The 25,313-nt window shown below is 41.5% G+C and overlaps 2 protein-coding genes across 9 annotated transcripts in view; one reads left to right on the top strand and one right to left on the bottom strand.

Annotated features, from left to right (window-relative positions):
- Positions 1-8,437: 8,437 nt before the first annotated feature.
- On the top strand, positions 8,438-14,937 carry Gpr119 (G-protein coupled receptor 119). Its single transcript, NM_181751.2, has 2 exons — positions 8,438-9,669; positions 13,901-14,937. Exon 1 carries the CDS (start codon positions 8,658-8,660, stop codon positions 9,663-9,665), a length of 1,008 nt encoding a protein of 335 aa, NP_861416.1. The 5' UTR covers positions 8,438-8,657; the 3' UTR covers positions 9,666-9,669; positions 13,901-14,937.
- A 5,680-nt stretch (positions 14,938-20,617) lies between these two features.
- Slc25a14 (solute carrier family 25 (mitochondrial carrier, brain), member 14) overlaps positions 20,618-25,313 on the bottom strand; it is a 38,881-nt gene continuing 34,185 nt past the window's right edge. For 6 of the 8 annotated variants that reach the window (NM_001359136.1, NM_001290703.1, NM_001166450.3 and 3 more), the window contains 2 exons: positions 22,147-22,227; positions 20,618-21,033 (listed from right to left, as the gene is read on the bottom strand). In NM_001359136.1, the coding sequence (NP_001346065.1) occupies positions 20,992-21,033; positions 22,147-22,227 (123 nt within the window). In that variant the 3' untranslated portion in view covers positions 20,618-20,991. The remainder of the gene's footprint in view (positions 21,034-22,146; positions 22,228-25,313) is intronic. The other 2 variants (XM_030251273.1, XM_006541446.2) reach the window with 2 other exon arrangements.

Below are 25,313 nucleotides of genomic sequence, written 5' to 3'. Positions count from 1 at the left end.
TATTTATGTTTATTTAGCATGCAAAGTAGCAAGACTAATTGTGGCATTCTCATAATGCTTTGTTCGGGCTGATTCTCCCTCACTCTCCTGTACCCTTTTCTGGTCAACAGTCCTCTTTCCACTTTCATCATTGATTGCCCTCTCCACGCACCTCTTTTAAAACCATTTCTTTCTGTTCTTGAGGCCAGAATTCCAAACTGAATTTGACTAAGCTAACAACAGTCAGAGTGTTGGCAGGTCTGGTTCCTTCTGCAAGCTCTGAAAGGGAAGGTTGACTCGACTGCAATTCTTGCTCGATGATCGGTTCCTCACGTTACTCCACCATCTGGCTCTTGTCACTGTGCCAATATTGTTCACTCTGATCACCTGACTCCATATTATAAGGACGCTTAATATTTTTGGGTGCACCTGGAAAATCTAGAATGATAGCTAAATCTCAAGATCCTCTAGCTTATTCATATCTGCAAAGTAGCCCTGTAAAGTGGCAAGTTTATAGATTCCAGGGATTACAACATGAACATCAGCCAGACATGGTGATATGTACCTTTAATCCCTGCACTCGGAAGATCATGAGTTTGAAGACAGCCTGGGCCTGTCTCAAAAAAGAGCGCCTGGTAATGTGTTCTCACAGCCATCCATTTGCTTATGCTAGCTTCTGGTTCTTGGGCTACAAGAGAGGCAGGAGAGAGGGCTAGGCAGTTAAGAGCACTAACTGCTTTTGCAGAGGTTGCAGGTTTGATCCCTAGCACTTAAAACTTAAATGTGTGTCTTAGTTAGTGTTTTACTGCTGTGAACAGACACCATGACCAAGGCAAGTATTATTAAAAAAATTTTTTTTAATTGGGGCTGGCTTACATGTTCAGAGGTTCAGTCCATTATCATCAAGATGGGAGCATGGCAGCATCCAGGCAGGCATGGCACAGGCAGAGCTGAGAGTTCTATGTCTTCATCCAAAGGCTACTAGTGGAAGACTGACTTCCAGGCAACTAGGGTGAGGATCTTAAGCCCACACCCACAGTGACGTACCTATTCCAGCAAGGCCACACCTCCAAATGGTGCCACTTTCTGGCCCAAGAATATACAAATCATCACATTCCACTCCCTGACCCCCATAGACTTGTTCAAACACATGAGTCTGGGGGAGGCATACTTAAACATAGCATAGTGCAAAATGCATTTAGTCCAACTTTTATTTTTTTATTTTTATTTAGTCCTCCTTTTAAAGTCCTCATAGTCTATAGCAATCTCAGCAATTAAAAATCCAAAGTTCAAGATCTCATCTGAGATTCATCCAATCACTTAACTGTAATCCCCAAAGCAAGCCAGTAAAGAACATCCCTCCATGGCCTCTGCATCAGCTCCTGCTTCCTGACCTGCTTGAGTTCCAGTCCTGACTTCCTTGGTGATGAACAGCAGTATGGAAGTATAAGTCGAATAAACCCTTTCCTCCCCAACTTGCTTCTGGTCATGATGTTTGTGCAGGAATAGAAACCCTGACTAAGACACATGTGTAACTCCAGTTCTGGGAAATACGATGCCATCTTCTGGTCTCCATGAGCACTAGGTACTCAAGTAGTGCTGCACAGGCCAACATGCAGGCAAAATACCTATACACATAACATTTTTAAAATTAATAAAAATACAAAGGAAGCAACAGGATCATTTAACCAGGAGCAAAGAAGACTGCATTCTAGTTCCAAATCTACCGTTCCTTCCTAGCTGAGTAACCTTATGTAGGATCCTTCACCTCACAACATCACCTCCTTTAAGTAATAGCAAGCATGAGAATAGTCCCACATTCACATGTTCTGACTGAATGCATGGAAAGCTCTTTACATAGCGAAGTCGTGCAGAGGATACATTCATTACATGAGCAACTATGGTGGGTGTTGGCATTGGGAAACAGGATGAGAAAGCTACAACAGGAACGGTAACAGTTTGGATAGAAAAAGAATCCCCACAGGCTTTATCTGTTCGAAAACTTAGTCCTCAGCTGATGGCTATTTTGGAAACTTGTGACATCTTTAGGAAGTGGTGCTTGGTAGAGGAAGTGGGTCACTAGGGAACAGACCTTGCATTACAGCTCAGTCTCATTTCTAGCCCCAGCCTAGAAATTCCATTTCAATTTTCTGTCCTACCAAGATGTGAGCAAGCCACTTCTTGCTCCTGCCACTGCAGAGGTATGAGTCCATGGTGGACTGTATCCTCCTAGCTAATTGTGAGCCAGCGTAAACTCTTCCTCCCTTAGGTTGCTTCTTGTCAAGTATTTTGTCACAACGATGGGAAAAGTAACAAATACAATGCTGAGTAAGGAAGTTGATAAACAAAACTGTTAGCCAGGGAGAGGAAGTTACGTGCTGTACATGAGCCCGCATTTGTGTTTCTTTGAGCTCAGAAGAAAATGAGCTTCATTTTTCCATAGTCACCGGGCTTTATAAACAGAGAATGACTTCCATTTGTTCTTAGCGTAGCGCAAACCCAAAAGCACAAAAGTGATCCCTTAGCATGAAGGTCAATTGCAGTAGAATGTGCAAAGGCGCAGAGGAACAGACTACCAAGAAGAGGGGACAGTACCCAAACTCTGCAGTTGATGTGAGAAAGGACAAATGCTAGATGCCTGTCCACCGCTCCCATGAAAGCTGCTGACCTGTCTGCAGTTGTGTAATACCTTTTGATTACAAACTTAATTATAGCCTTGGGTAAACAAGTTACTCTTTCCATGTGCTTCAATTCCCTCATAGCGGAGGTGCTAATGACTGGTACTTGTCTTTAAAACACGTTTTAAGGATAAAGTGAAACTTTTATTCTGTATTTGGCACTGTATCTGGCAATGAAGAACCCATAAATGTTACCAGGTATATCATTTCTATAAGCTATCTTAAATACCCCAGGAGCCTGGGGCTATTTTTTCCAAGTGCCTCCTACTCCAAGAAAGGACTAAAGCCTGAAACATTCTCTCACCCTGTCTTGCTATACCATTGCCTCAATCCTCAAATATTTATCTCTACAACTATAACACAGATGGATAAGAACAACGGAAACAAATAAATGCCATATGTGTGAGTCTGTACCATATAGTGTATATACATATAGCTTGACTGTGTATATTTTATATTACTGTATATAGATTGACCTTGAGAGACGTTTGGAGGAGGATTTCCCTTGCAAGTTGCACAAACACTCTCACTGTAAACATGTATCAAATGAGAAGCAGTCAAAGGAAATCATGATAGCTCAGTGGGCAATGAGCTTGCTGCCAAGCCTGGGGATACAGGTTCCATTCCCAAGGCCAACATGGTAGGAAGAAAGAAGGGACTTGCACAAAGTTGTCCTCCGACCTCCATATACATGTGCACATGCACTCTCACATAAGCAAATGATAATTAGAGAGTCTTTGGGAGGATGGCTGGCAAGGTGGCTCTGCCGATAAAGGTATCTGATCCCCCAAACACACATGGTAGAATAAGAGCTGACTCCTGCATATTGTTGGTTGACCTCCATAATGAATGTAATACAAATTTTAAATGTTTTTTTTTCATTTCCCACCAATTCTACTTGCCTCTTCCTCCTCAAAGTTATCATACTACATCTGTTGAGTCTCCTTTCAGTGCATTTTGTAAATTCATATGCATATATATTTTGTGTTTTAGAGGGTTTTTTCATAAATGGATCAAGGCTTTACATATTGCTGTGACTTAATATGCCAACCAATAATATGTCTTGGATGTCAATAACAATACATACAAGCCCATCAGTTTTTTTTCACATTGCTGAATAGTATTTCATACTAACATACATACCAGGGAGAGACACTAAAATATCACTACTACCTTTGTTCTTGAGCAAGATGCAGCTAAATCCTGGAATGTAGATGGCTGGTTTAGGCATCATAGGATGCCAGACGTAGCTTACTCTGACTACTACCCTAGAGCTTTTCTTTTAGAGGCCTAAGTATGACAGCAAGCTCTCTTAAAACCTGCCTTCTCCTCCACTACCACTCCTGTTTAAAATGTGTACCACCACCACAACAACTAATAGTAACAATAATAATAACAATGATAATAATAATAATGATAGTACTCTTGGGTGCTATGCCCTCAGACTGAATGAGCTGCTATATCACATCTTTGGTGACAGCCAACAATCACCACCATTTGAAATCCTGGTTGTGAGTTTGACCAAGGAATAATCTCTCTTACTCAACCTCACTATGTTTGCTTTATGGACACTCCACTAACCTCCAAGAGCCCTCAGCCTGCTCCAGAGTGGCAAAATTGTTAAGGACTAGCCACAGCCCTCTCATGAATAAAGCGCCTTCATAAAATGAGTAAGTGGAGATGGTCCAGCTAGGAGTCTAGCTGCAGCTGCTGCCGCACATGTCTCCTGCAGGCCAAACTAAATATCGTGACATGAAAGATTATTTTGATTTGTCCAGAGCAGTGGTTCTCAACCTTCCTAAGGCTGTGACCCTTTAATACAGTTCCTCATGTTGTGCTGACCCCCAACCATAACATTTTTTTCATTTCTACTTCATGACTGTAATTTTGCTACTGTTACAAATAGTAAATATCTGATACATAGGACATATGATATGTGAAAGGGTCGTTTGACCAACCCCCAAGGTATATCAGATAGGAGTGAGGTTCCTTGTTATTCATAGGCCACTGTGGAAAAAAAAAAACCATGGTTCTGCCACATGTGACTTGCCCTTGTGATTACACACTTTACTCATGTGAGTCTTCTTAACTCTCGGAGTATAAATTGTCTGATGCTCTGAATAAAGTTGCCTTTTGCATGAGACTTCAGTCCAGTTAGTTTTTAGGCTCAACTCTTCCAGGTTCACATAGACAACTAAAGCAGTAAACACCTACAGAAGGAACACATCCTGACACCTGGGTTTTAGCCCTGTAAGACTCAACCCAGATTTCTGGCCTTGAGAAAATAATAGATTTGTGAGTTGCTATGCTGCCGTTATTTTGGAGACAGGATCTCGTGCTGCCCAGGCTGGCCTTGAACTCACTAAGTAACCAAGAATGACCTTGAACTTCTGATCCTCCTGTTTCTACTTCTCAAGTGCTAGGCTTAAAGGCAAGTACCACCACATCCAGTTTTATGGAGTATGGAGATCTAACTGAGGACTTAACACACACTAGGCTGGAGTTCTATCAACTGAGCTACATCTCCAGCCCATGAAAAGATAATAAATTGGGTTTGTTTTATTAAATATTAATTTCATTTATGTGTATGAATGTATGTGTAGGTATAGGTATCTAAGTCGGCCAGAAGACAGTGTTTAATCTCCTGGAGCTAGACTCACAGATAGTTATGAACTGCCCAACACTGGTACTAGGAACATAACTCCAGTACCCTAAAAAGTTAACAGTCAATCTTAAAATGCTGAGCTATCTCTCCAGCCGCAGATTTGTTTTATTATAAATCATTAAGTCTGTGGTAATGTGTTACAATACCAAAAAGAGAAACCAATATGACCAGTCACCTGAGACCAAAGGAAAACAAGAAAAAGGTTCGTATGTACACAGATCACCTGAAGACCCTGTTAAAATGCACCCAGCTTCAGTTCCTGTGCAAGGCCTAGAACTGCACATTTCTAACGATCTTTCAGACCATGCAGATGTTTCTGACACAACTTGAACTGAAACTGTGACAACCACTGATGTGCACATTAGCTAGTATTTTACATTGATTTTTTTCTATCAATAATTTTTGATATACAAAATATTGGTTTGCACTGTGACATTTTCAGACATGTACATCTTTGCACTTTGCTCCTATTCATCTCCGAGCCCCTCCCTTACTTACCCTCTCCCTCCAGCTCATCCTCTTTCTCCCAAACACACATATACAAAGCGCGCATGCGCACGCGCGCGCACACACGCGCGCGCGCACACACACACACACACACACAGAAAGAGAGAAGGGGAGGTTTAAAGATAGATGCTACATAAAAGAAAACATGTGATATTTTTCTTTTTGCCCTAATTACCAACGCTTTGGGTACCACTCAGATGTACATTTCTATTAACATTGTATTCATATGACTAACAGATACTATAGGCCAGTAACACCCATTCAACCTTTTACAATTTATGTAGCCTTCATTCTGCCATTCTCACAACCCTGCAATATAGGGAGTATCTTCCCCCAGAATAAATAGGGGAGAAATAACAAAGGTAAAATTAAAGATGAAGCCATCTGTCCAACCAAACTCAGGAGTATGGCTCCCCAGTTTTCTACCCCTGGAGCCTATGTTTTAGGTATTAAACAGTTGTTCTCAGTCCTAATTAAGTATCTGAATTGCCTTTTAAGAATCCAGATACATGCCCCAGACTACCTTTTGTGTGTTACCTAGACAACCATATGTTTTTGGAATTGACAGGCACTTCCAAAGTACAGCTAAAGTTCAAAATCATTGTTCTGCTGGGGATGGTAGTGCTTGCCTTTATTGCCAGCACTTAGGAGACAGAGTCAGATGGATCTCTGTGAGTGGAAGGCCAGCCTGGTCTACATAATGAGTTGAGGTCAGCCAGGGCTACATATCTTGACTAAAAACAAACAAAAAAAAAAGAATCATTGCTCTAATGCCAGGTTCTGTGGCCCATGACTGTAGTCCCAGCACTTAAAAAACTGAGACAGGAAGATTGCCCCAAGTTCCAGGCCAACCTAGGCTACAGAACTGGACCCTGTCTCAGAAAAATATTATTATTCAGCAGTAGTTCTTTAGCCAGCAACAGTAGTGACTATAAACTTAGAGATGTTTATTCAGGAGCTGTGGATATAGCTGTCGATTGAGAGCTTGCCTGGAATGTATATATGATGCCCATATTTGGTCCTCGAGACTGCACAGATTGTATTTGGTGGCACATACCAACAATCTGAACATTGTAGAGGAAGTGCCCAGAGGGTTAAAAGATCAAGGTCACTCACAGCTACAAAGTGAGTTTGAGGACCAACCTGGGAAAAATGAAATGCTGTCACAATAAATAAATAAATAAATAAATAATAAAAATAAAAACAATTACAGATTGAAGGCTCATTCAGACCTACTGAATCAAGAATCTGATTTCAGGAACAGAATCTTGTTGTAACAAGCCTTCCAGGTCCTCACAAGTTTGAACATGAGCTTGCAAAGGTCCAAGTTTACATATGAAGGCAAAAGCTTTGGAAGCAAAAAGCACAAATTAAGTCCAGGATTGGCGCAGATTCCAATCAGCCTCCTAAATGAAAGTAACCGAGATTACAATGTTGACTCCTCCTGACACAGGCTTTCTCTGAGCCTTGGTAGGAGAGACATCCGCCCAAAGCCCTCTCCAACTGTCAAAACATCCTGATATTTGCTCCCTCTCTGCAGCTTGCTCTGCGCTCTCTCGCTGAAAGCACTCACCTTCCCCATCTGTGCTTTCACCTGCATTGAATAAATAGCTTCTAGCCACTCTTCTTCCCACCCCTCTCTTCTTGGTATCCAAGATGAGAGCAGCGGGGAGGCAAAAGGTTAGTTGTAATGGACCCGAGTAAATGGATATACAACCTGATGTGGACTGACTTCCACAGCTGGCCTCTCTGTACTCATCTCATCTGCTTTGGCAACTGGTTCACCCTTTGACCTAACTCCCAGGAGCTCTATCCCTGGAAAATTCCACTGCCAAATGCTGAGCTCACCTCTTCTCCTCAGAGATAACCCTGGGTCTACAGGATAAAAGTTAACAAACCTGCCAACCATTCCTTACTGACCAGAGATAGAGCCCACCAATATGGAAACAATTACCAACCACTGTACCCATGAAACAACAGAGATAGGAAATTGGCTCTCTACTAAACCAAATGGTAGCTATTAAGAATTCTTTGCCTTGTCTTTACTGTCCTTCTGAATCAATGCACTGATACCCAAAGGTGAAGAAATAGGGAAGGTGTGCATCTTGTTTGAGAGACTTGGCCTTTGACATGCTGGGAATAAAAAAAAAAGAAAAGAAAAAGCTTAAATGTGTGGGAACACCCCTGAAAGGATGCTGAGCCCCTCAAATAGCTTATCTGCTTCACTTCACTTCAACTGATTATGATCATTTTGCTTGATTAAAAGCAATCATAATAGTAACTGAGAATTATTTATTAAGCAAATGTTTAATTAAGATTAGTTTTTAATCTAGCACTTGACACATAGGAAGAAATGAAAGTATAATGTTGAATACGGAGCTGGGGGGGGGGGAGAAAAGTATGATTAGAGTCAATTAGATCTCCTGTCAGACAGGAAGCCTGACGAAAAGTCCCTATCCTTTCATAGCCCTTGAAGCATCAATGAAGGGAGGGGGCCCCTATGGACAGTGTGTGCCAGGTACTTGGGAGTTGTCTAGTAACTTGGATAGTAGAGGGGAGGGACTAGCTCGGGGCCTGGGGACAGATTTGTTCTGAGATTGCTGCCTTCAGAGAGCTAGAAAAGCCGGAGGCTGAGGACTGAAAAGGAGAGGATGAGTAAGCTTTAATGACATCAGGAAACCAAAGATGGCAAGCTGCCAGACTGGCCTGCCAGTAATGGCCAGAACGGTGCTGTGACTCTGAGCCTATAGCACATCTAATCCTGTCCCATGAGAATCTGAGCTCGCCATCCAGCATGCCTTTGTAAGTGGAAGTGCTGCTACCTCACCATGGAGTCATCCTTCTCATTTGGAGTGATCCTTGCTGTCCTAACCATCCTCATCATTGCTGTTAATGCACTGGTAGTTGTGGCTATGCTGCTATCAATCTACAAGAATGATGGTGTTGGCCTTTGCTTCACCTTGAATCTGGCCGTGGCTGATACCTTGATTGGCGTGGCTATTTCTGGTCTAGTTACAGACCAGCTCTCCAGCTCTGCTCAGCATACACAGAAGACCTTGTGTAGCCTTCGGATGGCATTTGTCACTTCTTCTGCAGCTGCCTCTGTCCTCACCGTCATGCTGATTGCCTTTGACAGATACCTTGCCATTAAGCAGCCCCTCCGTTACTTCCAGATCATGAATGGGCTTGTGGCTGGAGCATGCATTGCAGGACTGTGGTTGGTATCTTACCTTATCGGCTTCCTCCCACTCGGAGTCTCCATATTCCAGCAGACCACCTACCATGGACCCTGCAGCTTCTTTGCTGTGTTTCACCCAAGGTTTGTGCTGACCCTCTCCTGTGCTGGCTTCTTCCCAGCTGTGCTCCTCTTTGTCTTCTTCTACTGTGACATGCTCAAGATTGCCTCTGTGCACAGCCAGCAGATCCGGAAGATGGAACATGCAGGAGCCATGGCCGGAGCTTATCGGCCCCCACGGTCTGTCAATGACTTCAAGGCTGTTCGTACTATAGCTGTTCTTATTGGGAGCTTCACTCTGTCCTGGTCTCCCTTTCTCATAACTAGCATTGTGCAGGTGGCCTGCCACAAATGCTGCCTTTACCAAGTGCTGGAAAAGTACCTGTGGCTCCTTGGAGTTGGCAACTCCCTACTCAACCCACTCATCTATGCCTATTGGCAGAGGGAGGTTCGGCAGCAGCTCTACCACATGGCCCTGGGAGTGAAAAAGTTCTTCACTTCAATCCTCCTCCTTCTCCCAGCCAGGAATCGTGGTCCAGAGAGGACCAGAGAAAGCGCCTATCACATCGTCACTATCAGCCATCCGGAGCTCGATGGCTAAGACGGTAAGGAAGGAATGTTTCAAAATGCCTTTCCCTTTCCCACTCTGGATCCCAGCTAGGTGATAATATGACACCCCCCAAAATGTGAGAACTTCCCTCAGCAAACTGACCACCAACCTCCTTCATCTTACACCTTCAGAATGGGGCAAATGAAGCTGGTTCTTGACTTTCATCTCTAATCAGTTTCTACACCTGCAAATCCTTCCTGTCCTTTGGAAATAGGCATGTTTACTGTACAGGTATACTCGCTTCAAGGAGTATACTGCTGAAAGGGTGTTTGTAAATCAGATTCTATTTTTGATTATACCAGATATATGCTGTCCAATAGAAATGTCCAATAGAAATATAATGTAAGGAGCATACACAATTTTAATATTCTAGTAATCATGTTAAGAAAGAGGCAAAATTAAGGGTTTTTTATCTCAGCTTTGATTTCTAAATTCTTATTTTACTTGTATATATTTATGGGGTACAATGTGATACTTAAAGTGTATAGTAATACTGATCAAATCAGAGTTACATTTCCATCACATTAAACATTAATATTGATTATTTAATCCAGCATGTTCAAAATATTGATTCAACATTTAATCAATATGAAAATTACCATACATTTTTTTCACGCCAAGTCTTTGAAATCAGGTATGAATTTTTACTCTTAGAGAACATCTCACTTCAAATTGACTACACCTCAATGCTCAAGAGCCTTAAGTAGGTAGTGGCCCCATACAAGACAGCACAGCACTAGTGATGCAGTTCTTTTTAACTATTTATTTTAGTGATTGACTACAACAATCCCTCTCTTCGGAGTCCCCACCTTCCCTAACTTATATCACAGTTTACATGTAGCAAGTTCACATTGAATACAGGAACCTAGATTATAGAACCCAATGTCTGTCTGTCGTCATGTGGCTCTAAACTATGTTTCTTTAGTAAATTCCCTCTCTCCTGATCATTTCTGTTATAAGTACGCCGTCCACCACCTTTTTAACTCTTTGCTACACCTTCCCCACTGTTGCCGCCTAGGTCACTTAACAGCTACTTGCTGATGACAGTACATAACCCCAAATTGAGACACTGTAAAGGAAGAAAGAGGGAAAGGAGGTAGGTACCAAGGTAGGCACTGCCAAGCTCTCAAGTGAGCCCACCTTGCTCCTCAGAACTACATGTTTTGTTTTGTTTTTTTATTGAACTCGTTCTGAGATGTGTATTTTCCTAAGAAACTCAATCATGTAAGAAGCAGCAAGGGTCAAGGGCAGAACTGGGAGGGGGGTTGTCCAGGGACTCAGGAAGCATGCTCTACCTTCCTCTTTTTCCTCATCCTCCCGGTCTCCACCACAGATGGCTACAGTATGACTCTCAGAACGTTGAGCTTAATAAGGTCCCAGAAAGACAGTTGATAACCAAAAGTGGCAAGGAGGAAGTAAAACTGTGGGTTAATCTTTCTTTGATTTAGACTTTAAACACCCTGCAATGTTATTCCTTCACTATCTTTAAGATGATGGCTTCATGTGACTAATATGCAAAGGCTCATTCCAAGACACCATTGTAATCCTTTCGAATCTGAACTACTATTCCGAAGCCATCCTCCTCGCCACCGTGGGATGTCATAACAACATGATGCTTTTCAATTGATTTTTCTTAATTCTCCTTTAGTCTTAACTCTCGGCTTTCCTGCATCAGCCACTCAGAGGATAATGATGACTTCTTTGCTATTCTCCACCCTTTAAGATACCCTTTCTATCTTTATCCTCTATCTAAAAAAGAGCCTGATTCCTGCAGATCTATACCCCACACATCAACCCCTGCTTGGGTAAGATGCTCTGTGGCTGTACTGACTTAAGAGGAGGATAGGGCTCGCTTTCACGACAGCAGACTTTATGTTCCTGCACCTGAGAAAGATTTTGCTTCTTGAGTGGACTAGGTCTGAGTTACTGTGAACTAGCTGTAATACAAATAAAAATGGATTTGGGGGAAAATTGAAAACAGGCTCAAAGCAATTCCCTCTCAATTGGTGTTCACAGCTGGCTTTGGTGGAAAGGGCAGATCTTGCTAAGATAATGTAAGTTATGTGGAACAGAATTCGTTAACTAGCCTGACTTGATCATTCCATATTATAAACATATCAAAGCGCTGCATTGTACTTCATAAATATACACACATATTTTTCAACCAGAAAAAAAAAATGAAATAAAGGTGTTTAAAGCGACAAAAGAAAAGCAGGAGCTAAGGAGAAGCTAGGTGATGGGTGAGGGATTAGCCTGAGATTTCTGAGTCAGCCCTGTAGCTGAGAAACCACAGATAAGTGTCCAAATTATGATTAATTCATTAATTCTCCACGTTATTTATCTTTACTATTTTTTATTTATTTTTATTATTTTGCATGTATGAGTGTTTTACCTGTTTGTACGTCTGTGCACCACATGTGTGTCTGGTGCCCAAGGAAATGATGACCCTCCATAAGGGTGCTAGAAATCAAACCTGAATCATTTAGCAAGAACAAGTGCTCTTAACCACTGTGCCAACTCCCCAGCCCCGCTTGTTACAACTCTTAAAACAAAACTCCTATTCTGTTTAACCGGGGTAATCAGATCAACCCTATGTAACTATGGTAAGAATCAAATCAGATATTGTTTGTGAAGACGTCTAGTAAACTACAAGACAGGGTTGGTTTTCTTCTTCATTAAAGAGAATCCTAAAGAATGAAACATGGAGGTGAAATGTTTAAGGGAGTCTATCATATTCAGATATTAAGATCTACAAGGCAAGGGCAATTTGGCTCAAAACTGTGAAACCTCCACCTGATGAATAAGCTTTTTTTTTTTTTTAATGATGTACAGGTCTAGAGGAATGGCTCAATGGTTAAGCTCACTTGGTGTTCTTGCAGAGGACCTGCTTCCATTTCCCAGCACTCACATGTTGGCTAACAATGGCCCGTAACTCCAGTTCTGGGGGATCCGACACCCTCTTCTGGCCTCTATGAGCACATGTACACGGTTCTCAGCATACATGCAGGCTTACACAAATACATAAACAATACTGTTTCTGAAATATATGTAGGAGTTCAAGGTAGCCCTGGTCTACATAGTGAATTTTAGGACAACCAGGGCTAGAGAGAGAGAGAGAGAGACTCTGTCTCAAAACAACCAAAAAATAAATAAAAATAAAAAAAGACTCAGGAAGCCGGGCGTGGTGGCACACACCTTTAATCCCAGCACTTGGGAGGCAGAGGCAGGCGGATTCTGAGTTCGAGGCCAGCCTGGTCTACAAAGTGAGTTCCAGGACAGCCAGGGCTATACAGGGAAACCCTGTCTCGAAAAACAAAACAAAACAAACAAAAAAGACTCAGGAAGAGGGGCTGGAGAGGTGGGTCAGTGGTTAAGAGAAGTGGCTGCTTGCTCTTCCATAGAACCCAGCTTCCACGTGGTAACTCACAAATGTAACTCTAGTTCCCAAGGATCTAGCACCCTCTTCTGGCCTCCGCAGACACTGCACACATGTGGTGCACAGGCATGCATTCTGGCAAGCACTCATAAATAAAATAAAATAAAAATAAATAAAATCCCCCCAAAATAAAAGATGCAAGGTTCAAAAAAAGCAGTAAATCTAATATCTTAGCAACATCAAGGAAGAGCAAGACAAGGCTCTAGTATTACACACTTGGGTTTGAGAACTACAATTAAAAACATTATGATAGGGGCTGGTGAGATGGCTCAACAGATAAGAGCACCCGACTGTTCTTCTGAAGGTCCTGAGTTCAATTCCCAGCAACCACATGGTGGCTCACAACCATCCCTAACAAGATCTGGCGCCCTCTTCTGGAGTGTCTGAAGACAGCTACAGTGTACTTACATATAATAAATAAATAAATCTTTAAAAAAAAAAAAAAAAAACATTATGATAAATAAGCTTTCCAGACCAGAGATTCCAAATGCTATGCAAAAATTAGTGGCTCCCTTTGATGAAGGCTCGTTCACAAAGAAGAGGAAACAGACTTTATTTATATACCCAATGTTATCCCACAGACTTACAAAGAAGCCAGTTTCTATTCAGCAACTGATCAAAACATCCAAAAGATATTAAGACACTGACGCAATTAATGTGGAGTTATCAGTTACATTCACAGTTTCCAAGAGCAGCTTACTGTAAATGTGTTGTAAAAATTGTCTCACGATCAAATTTCATATTGAACCCTTGAGAAACTAAACCAATGCATATCACATTTTTGTTTCAGCTGCAGGACTTCTCTCAAGAACATGCAATCACATATCCTTCTGTATGATGTGTTTTGAGTGTTTTACAACTGGTAAAGGCAGGTTGTCCTGACCTGCCGACACTCTTACATGACCTTTCAGTTCATCTCTAGAAGTCGGCCAGCCAGAGCTGGCCTTGGGATAGCTTCTCCCTAGATGAAGTATTAACTGACTCAAAGGAGAATTGATGTCATGAGCTTGATTTCATTTGCAGCAAGTTTGGTAACTGGCCAATCTGAAGACTACTGAAATGAGCAAGCATGAGAGATACTCTGAAAACATCAGAAGGAATAAGATGTCAACACCTGGGCAAGATCAACAGCAATGTACTCCAGGACAGACTACAATTCCTGGAGATAACATCTGTCACTCAACACTGAGTGATAACTTCAGTACCTTCCTGGCTATTTCTTCAAAGGCTACAGAGCAGTCTGGAATCACCTCTTCCATGAATTCTCATTTGCTATTTCTTCAATCTTACCAACTCAGAGGTGGTACCTACAAATGTTAACTCTCATTAATCGTATATCTCTCCACCCGTCTATCCCCAAAACATTTAAGAGGGAGGTGCTATAAGATTGCATCTTTGCTGGGACTTCTTTTAGAGGTACACACTGATTTGTGGAAGATATTTATTAACCCTTTCTTATTAAAACTTTTACTCATTTTAGAAATCTTTGAACATAGTTCAGGTACTTATAATTATACCCTCCAGAGATGACCACTTTTATTCTCCATTGTTTTTTATACTTTATATTATATTATACATATTTTCCTATGTCATTGTGTCTTCTTCAAGAGCATAACAGCTGTATGTATATGTGTTTTCAACAAATGAATATGTAGTGTTTTAATTACTTCCTACAGTTGTGTTTGAATCTAGTATTTGTCATTATCATATCAGTATAAGTAACCTGTGCATAAATCTCTAATGTGCCTCTGTTCAATTACTGAATTTTATACAGTCTTCAAAGCAGCATTAATAAATCAACAAGTATTATGTCTTGATAAGAATTTAGATTTAGGCTCTGTGTGGTGGCACACACCTTTAATTCCAGCACCAGGGAGGCAGAGGCAGAGTTGAGGCCAGCCTAGTCTACAAGGTGAGCTCCAGGGCAACTAATAATATGTAGATAACCTGTCTCAAAAACAACAAGAAGAACAACAAAATAGATTTAGGTGATGTTTCCATGGGCTGACTACTAAGGGACATCATCTATAAACCACACAAGGACAGGCAGCACTGGGACGACTATCTCAAGGAAACAAAAGCCCACAAGTTGCTGAAACATAAGACATTCCAAGAAAACCTAGTTTATGTAAGGTCTGGTTTGGTTTAACAAAAGGAAATCTTTGATCAGTCCTGCTTATCAAGATGCCTAATCCTTCTCGTGAAATTCAGAAAGCTGAACTACAGAGCACAATCATCATTTTTAAAAAGCCCTTTACCATGTAATCCCATGAATACAACACAGTGTGATATCCAGGTATCAATTTCAGTGTTGTCACTCAAATTTGTCTGAAGCAATCTTTGTACAGTATCACAGACTACTAAGCAAGAGTGAGAGTCAAGCATCTACACACAGATGCTAGGAGGTGATTCTTGATGCAGATGAAGATGAGACAAGACGCTGTAGTCCTCTGAGCCTCTTTTTTTTTTTTTTTTATTTTAGACTTATTTATTTATTTATTGTAAGTACACTGTAGCTGTCCTCAGACACTCCAGAAGAGGGAGTCAGATCTCGTTACGGATGGTTGTGAGCCACCATGTGGTTGCTGGGATTTGAACTCCTGACCTTCGGAAGAGCAATCGGGTGCTCTTACCCACTGAGTCATCTCACCAGCCCCCTCTGAGCCTCTTACTGAAAGGGAGAGGTGTGCTCTGGCTGCTGGCTCAGGCATGGCAGGATAAGGTGCATGAGAGTTTAACGTGCTCTCCAGCCATATGCTCCCTAGATTTACAAGCTGTCAGGATCACAATCAGTTGCTGGGCTCAAGCAGGCCTCCCACGGGGAAGCCTAGAAACCAAGGCTACAGCTGCTAAGGGGCTAAGTCTGTCTTTACAAAGCACCCCCATTGCTTTAAACTCTGCTCCTTTATAGTTGGGCGGGCAGGCAGGCAGGCAGGCTTCATTTGCTCCGGAGTACCAGAGGAAGTAAGATCCCACAGGGTGGAAAAGCCTGAGGAAACTCCACATACGTTTATTCCTTTTTGATATACGCTGCCTGACGATCCCATAATTTAATCCCACTTCCCATTCACCATAATAACTGTGCACTGGTCCCAGTTGTCTCAACTGTGTTGACATTAAGGCACTACACAGCTGATAAATACACCGAGACAGTGCTATCTCAGGTCCTGTAAAAGGCTGCACTGCCGGACAAAACTGTTAAATGCAGTTTTATAAATTTGTTCACTGAGATAGTCAACAGATGTGAAAACACTTCACACAGAAAGGCAATTGAAAATCCTATCAGCTTGGGACTGCTTCAGGAAAGGACAAGATGCAAAAACCAATAAATTATATCTGAATGGCTATGAGATTATTTCAAGTGTGAAAAACTGATTCAGAGTAAGTGGCTCTTTATACCTCACAGTTTCAAGCACCAAGTCCACTCATAATCTTAAATACAGTGACATTAAACTTTGTTCTTACTAAGTGGTAGGGACATAGATGCATTATAAAGTGCTTAGAATGAGTAAGGCACAGCTCAGCCAACTGGAGTCTGATGCTGAGACAGTGAATAGAGAGAAGCACCCTTTAGACTAAAACTAGAAATGATTATTACAGTTCTAACAGGGATGTCATGAATGGTGTCTTTTTTTTTTTTAAGGAAAGTGAACCTTTTAAAAGATTTGTTTTTATGCATATAGCTATTTTGTCTGTGTGTATGTATATGCATTGCATGTGTGCCTTGTACCTGCAGAGACCATCTGGATCTCTCAGAGCTGGAGTTACACAGTTGTGAGCTGCTGTGTAGGTACTAGGAACTGAATCCGGATCTTCTGCAAGAGCAGCAAGCGCTCTTAAATTCTGAGTTCCCGGAAGGCAGGTTTTGATTGTTTGTAACAGAGTCTCACTGTGTAGTCCTGGCTGTCCTGGAAGTCACCATGTAGATCAAGCTGGCCTTGAACTCACAGATACAGTCTGCCTCTGCCTCCTTGAATTAAAGATGCACACCACCACACCTGGCCTTAGGAAGGCAACTTTTTACTCTAGCTTATATGTAATGCATTACTAGAGGGGAGTGAAGCAATTAAAATCTTAGTGAACAGAGAATTATTTATAATCAGGTACTTAACAGCTTAATCATTTGTCCTAAAATTTTATGACAAAATACAACTTTACATTGGAAGAGAGGACTAGAACTCTAGCCCCATGTCCAAATTAAAAACTTCAAAGTTTCATCTATAGTAACTCCCCATTCTAAACATCTGAACCCTGCAGTGTGGCCCACTGTGAGCTGTGCTGGCTTAGACTGGAGGAAGAAGGGACAGGGTAACAATGGAGGTAATGGAAGAGAGACCAACAAAGGGAAGTTGTAGAAGGTGGAAAAATAACAGGGAAATTATATAGACATAGTCACAGTCTCTGAGAAAGCAATCGAAATCCAGAGTCACATGTAAGTGTCAAAGAATCACGAATCACAAAAATCTACTGACCTCCTTCTCTCAAATGGTGCCGTAAGTATCGAGGAATTAATGGAATCAGACTTGTTAGTGCTCACCTGCTATAAACTTTAAGGTACGTAGTATACAGCTCACATAGTGATAATAAGCATGGGCTCACGAGCCAGACCTTGCTTACCATTCTGGCACTGCTACTTTCAATGAGCCAAGTACTTCAATTTCATATAGGTCACTTTCTATTCTGAAAAATGAGACTAGTTAGTGCCTGCCTCACGGGGGCTCGTAAGGACTTAGTTTTATAAATACACTATACTTACAACAGTATCTGGCATATAATAAATCACTGAAATCTCTCTCCCCATCCCTCCCTCTCTAATCAGAGATGTGGTGATGGCAAATATACATAAAACAAGTCCTCAGGTCAGGGGAAAGAGACGGGCTGGAGATGTACATCGGAAGCCATCAGTATCCAGGCAGTACTTAAAATCATCACAATACTGCCTCTAGTATTAGCTAAAATTTGAAGTGATCCTTATCATAAATCATCTGGTAGCTCAATATTTAAATTAGCATACACCATACAATGTTCTGAACCTTTACCATATTTTGGGGTATTCTATCTCATCCTTTGGCTACAGATTAATTCACATCATCATTTAACAAATATCTACTGTGTGTAACTTTGCTAGGCATTAAGGATCCAGTAGTGAACAAAATCAATAGAATTCCTCTACAGAGATTCCAGGCTGAACATAAATGTAGATGCTAGTTGAATGGTCACGCAAATACAATGTAAAGTTATACACTATGATACATTGTAAGAAACTGTAACAAGGTAGGTTAATGGCACTAGGGGAAAGGAAATGACTTATAGATTTCTATTACGGAATCTAATGATTAAGAGACCACAGAGGTGGGGCACAGGAGGAGCCAGAATGGCCAGGAGGAAGAGTAGGAGGGATATACATAGTGTTCATGTTCCAAGTTCTCAAAAAACAAGCTTGAAAATAACCAAATGTGAACTATTAAAATAACAGCAAAATAAACATAAACCAGGAAAAACTATTACACACCTACTGGGTGTCAAAACAATTACACCAGGGAATCTGGGAAGGATTCTGGGCAACAGTAACTCCTGTTCCTTGCTGCTGGGAATGCAAAACTGTACAGCCACTAAAAAAAAAGACACTTTGGCAACTTCTTGTACAATTAGCACACCACTCTGCAATCATGTTTCTTGATGTTTACATAAACAAACTGAAAAGTTACACCTATGCAAAATCTTACACACAAATGTTTACCACTCCTTTATTATTGCCCAAACTTGAAAGCTACCAAATGTCCTTTAGTGGGTAAATGGATAAACAGCCAACACCAGAGGAAATGGAGTATTACTCAACACCATTTAGGCTTGGATCTTAAGGGTTGCCCCCTTAAGGGTTCTGTGCTGAGGGATTGGTTCTTGGCTGATGATACTACTGGGATGTAGGGGAAAATGAGGTAGGACCTGGTTGCCAGAAATAGGTCGCTGAAGTACACCCTTGATGGCAATATTGGTACAAAGGTCCCTTCATCTCTTTCTCCTTGCTTCCTGGCTACTACAAAGTAGGTGGGCTTTCTTCTATGGTTTTATGCCACAGTGGGCTTCATCAAAGACCCCAAAGCATGGTCATTTCACCTAATGGAACTAAAACTTCTCAAAACATGGGCCAAAATAAACCTCTCCTCCTTTATGTTTCCCTGCTATTCTGTCACAGTGGCAAAATGTTGTCTAATATAGCACTAAACCAAAATGAGATATGCAGCCATTAAGACATAGAACAGGAACAAAGAGACGGCTAGCACTTGTTACTCTTGCAGAGGATGTACATTCAGTTCCCAGCACCTACATGGCAGTTCACAATCTTCTGTCACTCCAGTTCCAGGGTATCCAACACCCTTTCTTGGCTTCCAGAAACACCAGGCACACAGGTGCTCCATAGACATACAATGCAGGCAAAACACCCATGTACACAAAATAAAAATACATAAATCTTTTTAAAAAACCCACAGAGGACAGTTAAATGAACATTGTTAAGTAAAAGAAGCCCATGTGAAAGACTACTATATGATTCCAACTATGTGATACTCTGGAAAGGCACTACCGTTGAAACAGTAAAAGTCTTACTGGTTGCCAAGGGCTAGGAGGATTTTTAGGGCAATAAAACCATTCTTTATGATTCTCTAATGGCAGAAATATGTTGGTAAAACACTTGTCAAGATGTATCCAGCCTTAACCACATAGTAACATCCACTATTCCTTTCACTCAGCTTAAATGTCAACTCCACTATGAAGCTTTGGCAAATCCTCTAAGGCTTTTTCTCCTCCATCCTCCTGCAGCTCCTTCCTCTCCTGGTACTTAGAACCTCCTGTCATGGTTTACTCTCAAGCCAGTTTCTACTATAACGAGCTTAAAGAACAGCCTCATTCTTCATATCCCCAACATCCAGGAAATAATAGCCACACAATAAACATTTGAACAAACGCATGAGTGGATAATTAGGAAGACCTTCACTCTGAGCACAGGGCTCTAATTGTCAGCCCTGGGTAGCATTGTTCTGCAGATCCACTTGATTGTTTCATATTCTGGAAAGAACCATGGGCCCAATATTTAAAAGGGCGTGGCATCATGATGACAAGTGCCCTTGCAAAAACCACAATACACCTGTTCTACCTTCATAAATGTGCTTTAGGAGTCCAGTCTCCATTTCAGAGTCACATTCTAGAGAATGCAGCTTAAGAGTTATGAAAGGATGGGGGCTGGAGAGATGGCTCAGCAGTTAAGAGCACTTGACTGTTCTTCCTGAGGTCCCGAGTTCAAATTCCAGCAGCCACATGGTGGCTCACAACCATCCGTAATGAGATCTGAGGCCCTCTTCTGGTGTGTCTGAAGACACTACAGTGTACTTATTATATATAATAAATAAATAAATCTTTTAAAAAAACTGGCTGCTTCTGGGGCGCATACACACACCAGAAAAAAAAGAGAGAGAGTTATGAAAGGAGAGTAAATGAAGACAAAGTCAAAATGATTCAACCAATAAATACTTTAATGAGAACCAAGGTCAAAAGCATACATAGCAGGAACTGTGCTGGTAGCCTGCTGCTGTAGCCTGTCTGGGGAAAACCAACTACGTTTAACTCACAGTTGAAAAGAAGGCCCTTTTGAATGTCACCCACCAGTATCCATCTTCACAGAAGACACCAATCTGGGGTCACACTCTCAAAGTCGATACTTCCTCTCAGGGAAGAGGCAACACAAATGCAAAACAACCTTCAGTCACCCTACAACTCTTCAGCCCGCTGCTTCTGTAAACACAAACATCTTTGTCAAAATACATCAGGAACACAAAGAGGACCGGTAGAAACGGTGGCAGGGCTGGGCTGATGGGTTTCCAGGTCTTAGATCTGAAGCCTCTTGAGCTGCTCATAGGTAATAAAAAACTGAAGAATGAGTTATGGAAGATCGTTGGGTGGAGAGTGAGAGCTAAGCCCAGTTTTAAAATTGTGCATTTCGTTCTCCTCATTCACTTAGTCTAAAGGGAATTGGCTTAAAAGGCCTTTCTTGAGATAAAATATGTTGAGTACCTACCATGTACCCATTATGATCGGGAGCACTTAGCAATGAAAACACATTATAAGAGTATTCAAAAGCAAACAGCACACCACACGCACACGTGCATGCACACACACACACACACACACACCCCTCGGTGCTAGAAAAGCTCTTATACACAATTCCAAATAAAGGCCTGTTCAGCCTACAGATTCCAGAAAGGCAGTGAATTATTTTTCAACCCTGCTAAGCTCACAGGTACACACACAGCACCACACACAGTATCCAGCATATGGCTCTGTACATGGGAGGCACTCAACACATCTGAAAGAGAGAGATTCACCCACAGCAAAAGATCTCTACTTGGCTGTGGATTCTTTCATACTATCAATGATTTGTGTCCTCTTAGTATTTTCCAGCTATTTGGGTTTCATAGTTATAGGTTAAGAAATCTCAGCCACAATAGCATGGACATTCCTGTGAGTATCTTCCATCGATATTGCTAAAAAATTTCAGAGCCCTTTTAAGACTGGCTGTGGTTGACATTTTGTTTTATTACATTTATTTGCTTGTCCGCTTGCTTACTTGCTTGTTTGTGTATTTGCTGGGGAGTGGGGAGGGCATGTACATGCCACATCATGTATATGGAGTTCAGAGGACAACGTTACAGAAGCCAGTAGTCTCCGTGCACCACAAGTCCCCAGGATTAAACTCAGGTCATCAGATATAGAGGCGAGGACGTTTACCCACTGAGCCATCTCATCGGATGTTTTTATTTAGAGAGGAATGTTTGGCTCATCTTTTCTGTCCCTCTCAATGTATATTTGCCTCCAAGAGAAAGTTGTATCTCTACTTGATTCCATTCACAGTGGTCTCCAATGGGATGCTGGAGTTTCTTACTTGCCCATAAAGGATTTAATAATTAAATCTCTCTTCCCATAACCTAGCATCACCTGACAATTTGAGGCACTGCCTTCCATTCTCAGTTTCTAAAAGGATACAATGATGTTCCAGGGTCCAAGTCGAAGCCAGTTTGGCCAAAATCCTTTATAGAGTGCAAAAAATCCCTCATGCTTCCACATCTGAGGTAAAGACATAAGCAAAAACAGCGCATTACACTTTGATTACACTTGACAACCATTTTACATGGCCATCCCGGCAACTATCGCTACTACGAATAGTCTCTTTTCTGAAGATGTACTTTGTAGTCTAAATCCATTCAAACCATTCATTATTCAACAACTATTTACTGAATACCCACCATTTACAACACATACTTCTTAGTGCTGGGAATATAATTGTAAATAAGAGCTAGGCATGGCACTCTGGTAACAGAGGAAATAAAATCAGGAGTTCAAAGCTATCCTTAGCTACACTAAGGCCAAGCTAGGCTATATGATCTGTCTGTCTGTCTCTCTCTCAAAAAAAAAAAAAAACCACAAAAACAAAATACAAAAACAAAACAGCATTTAAATGTAATGTGTCCCAAACAAGCAAAAAAGACAAATAGGAGGTGCTGGGTAGTACAAGGAGTTCTGAGGGAGAAGAACAGGAATAAGAGATGATAATGGCGGATAATTCATCCAAGTACATCATAGTACATGATATGTATAAGTGTAATGAAACTGAAGAACAGGGGAGAGTGTCTGCTGTAAGAGAGATAGCTACATAAAGTGATGGCACACATAAAGGTCCCTATCCCTAGCCATCCATGCCCGTGTATAGTCTTCACACTATAGCATATCAGGACTGTTATGTGTCACCAAAACAGACCGTAACCTATCCCTGTTATTGAATTATTTACTTTGAAAGAAACCAGCTGTCATACCATGACAAGAGGACTACATCATAGAGAAGTGAGGCATTTAACTAACACCCATATTAGTCATCTTTGAAGCAAATATGCTAGCCCCATTAAAGGATGACTGAAGCCCTAGCTAATATGGATTACAACCTCTTAGAGGACCTTAATCTTGAATCACTCAATGAAGCTGCGTCTCAATCCTGATCCACAAAACCTGGAAAAGATTAACTGTTCTTTTAAGACACACAGCTATACCTAAGTTATACAGTCCATGTCACCATGGAATGCATATTCTAGTGAACTTGACGAGCAACTGCACACATTTTTATAGACAGATTTTCGTAGATACTAATATGTTGACACATATTATATCCAGAAGTTATAAAAGGGATAAAGAAAACCAGGGATGTGAATAAGGACTGGAGAAAGCTATTTCCTCCTCTGGCTCTTGTTTTTTTTACTTTAAATTAGTGTGACTCTGCTACATCCACTCCAGTAAGTGACTCACTTGATAGGCCTAAAAACCTGGGAGCAGTCCTGAGGCAAAGAGTTTCAAGGAAACTCAGCCTCCTGGAACCTTGGCACTCCCATAGCTAGAATGGCCCAGATTTGTCCCTGCAATATCGTGGAGGGTCTTGCATGATTTCTTACAGTATTTTACTGTATAAGAGTTAGAAATCTGAGCCAGGCGTGGTGGCGCACACCTTTAATCCCAGCACTCGGGAGGCAGAGGCAGGTGGATTTCTGAGTTCGAGGCCAGCCTGGTCTACAGAGTGAGTTCCAGGATCAGCCAGGACTATACAGAGAAACCCTGTCTCCAAACACCAAAAAAAAAAAAAAAAAAAGAGTTAGAAATCTGAGAGCAAGCTTAACAAAGTATACTTAGAATCTTCACTACAGTCAGGTATAGCAGGCTACATTGCATATTAGAATCAAGTTGGTGAATTCTTCTGACAAATGGAGATTCCTCACAGATACTTAAAATAACAGCCAAGTTACACTCATGGAAGAATCTATCAAGGCCTGGGAAATAGGGGGGTTGGGATATTGCATTATTCATGAGAAGGTCTGCTAGAGCAGAACCCCCTGGTGCTAGCTTTCACAAGGCTCAAAGGAGTAGCACAAATTGTGAAATCCTTACCTGTCATTAGCTGACCCTAGGCAGGGCTGTTCTATCTTTACTGTAAACATTACCTGGCTCCAGTAAGTCCTTTTGAAGTCATTCCTCTGTTTTGTGTCAGATAAATTCAATGTACTTTGCCTGCCATGGCATCCTACCCCTTTGCTTTCTGTATAAGACTAGTGTTCCCTTTGTGGCATTACCCTCAGATACAATACGTTCTCTCACTCTCTCGTGTGTCGCATCTGTTTGTCATTCGCTGACTCCTTCGCCCACCTGCAACCAGAGACCCGTTCCACGCAGATAGGAGACCCAAAAAAAGGGGTTAGTCTGCGCCATGACTCCATGGTACATTTCATGTGAATCCTTTGAGGATGGTGTGTGAGGAACAATAGGAACTGCTTTGCATTTTGGTGCCCTGATTTATACGGCAGGGCTCTCTATGCACCAAGTGGTTTCAAGAACTTGATGACATAGGAAGGTCAAAAGCTGATGTCATATGCTGAATTCTGCCATGTGTGGTATATAATAGACAGTTATCTATTAAGTCATGACAATATGTTGGGCGTTCTGTGAGATACTGAAAAATGTAGTTCTGCCTTTTCATTAGTGAAATGAATTTTACCACTGTTTTAAGAAATGGACATATTTTAATAAAATAATAATATGAGAAGCCAGATTTACAAGTGGCTCTTTTCTCATCCTGCCATTTAAGATCCCAGAAATTAGTGTCATTATTAATCACTGGGGTGGGGGGGGATAGATAACAACATAGTAAAGTTACTACTTATACACAGCCTTTGGTAATATGCTTCTACCTCCAGTAAAATCTGAAGGACTCAGGCCAAAATAAAGTTGACATGCAGATAACCTAAAATTACAGGATCAAATGACAAGAGACCTCAGAGATAATCCAAACCTATCATTATCTCAGTCACCATGATATTCCTAACTGACCAACAATCTCCACCTACAAACTAAAATCAATCTTCAGGAATTCTAAATCATGCCATGTTGGTGTGTATGTGGGGGGGAGGTGAGCCCACACCTTCAGTCCCAGCTCTTGGGAGGCAGAGACAGGCAGATCTCTGTGAGTTCAAAGTCAGCCTGGTCTACAGAGGGAGTTCCAGGACAGCCAGAGAAGCCTTATCTCAAGAAACAAACAGTGGTCCACAGGATCCTACATGATTCAGGCCCTGTTCCTCGCTGCAGAGTGATTTCCTATTATTTTCTCATTCATTTGC

Source organism: Mus musculus, chromosome X (assembly GCF_000001635.26).
Source record: "Mus musculus strain C57BL/6J chromosome X, GRCm38.p6 C57BL/6J".
In the NCBI taxonomy this organism is placed as follows: domain Eukaryota; kingdom Metazoa; phylum Chordata; class Mammalia; order Rodentia; family Muridae; genus Mus; species Mus musculus.
Note: the sequence above shows the minus strand (reverse complement) of the source record. Positions and strands in the feature narration are given on the sequence as shown.

Coding starts and splice junctions, on each gene's coding strand:
- Gpr119 (NM_181751.2), top strand. CDS start 8,658: ATGGAGTCATCCTTCTCATTTGGAGTGATCCTTGCTGTCCTAACCATC.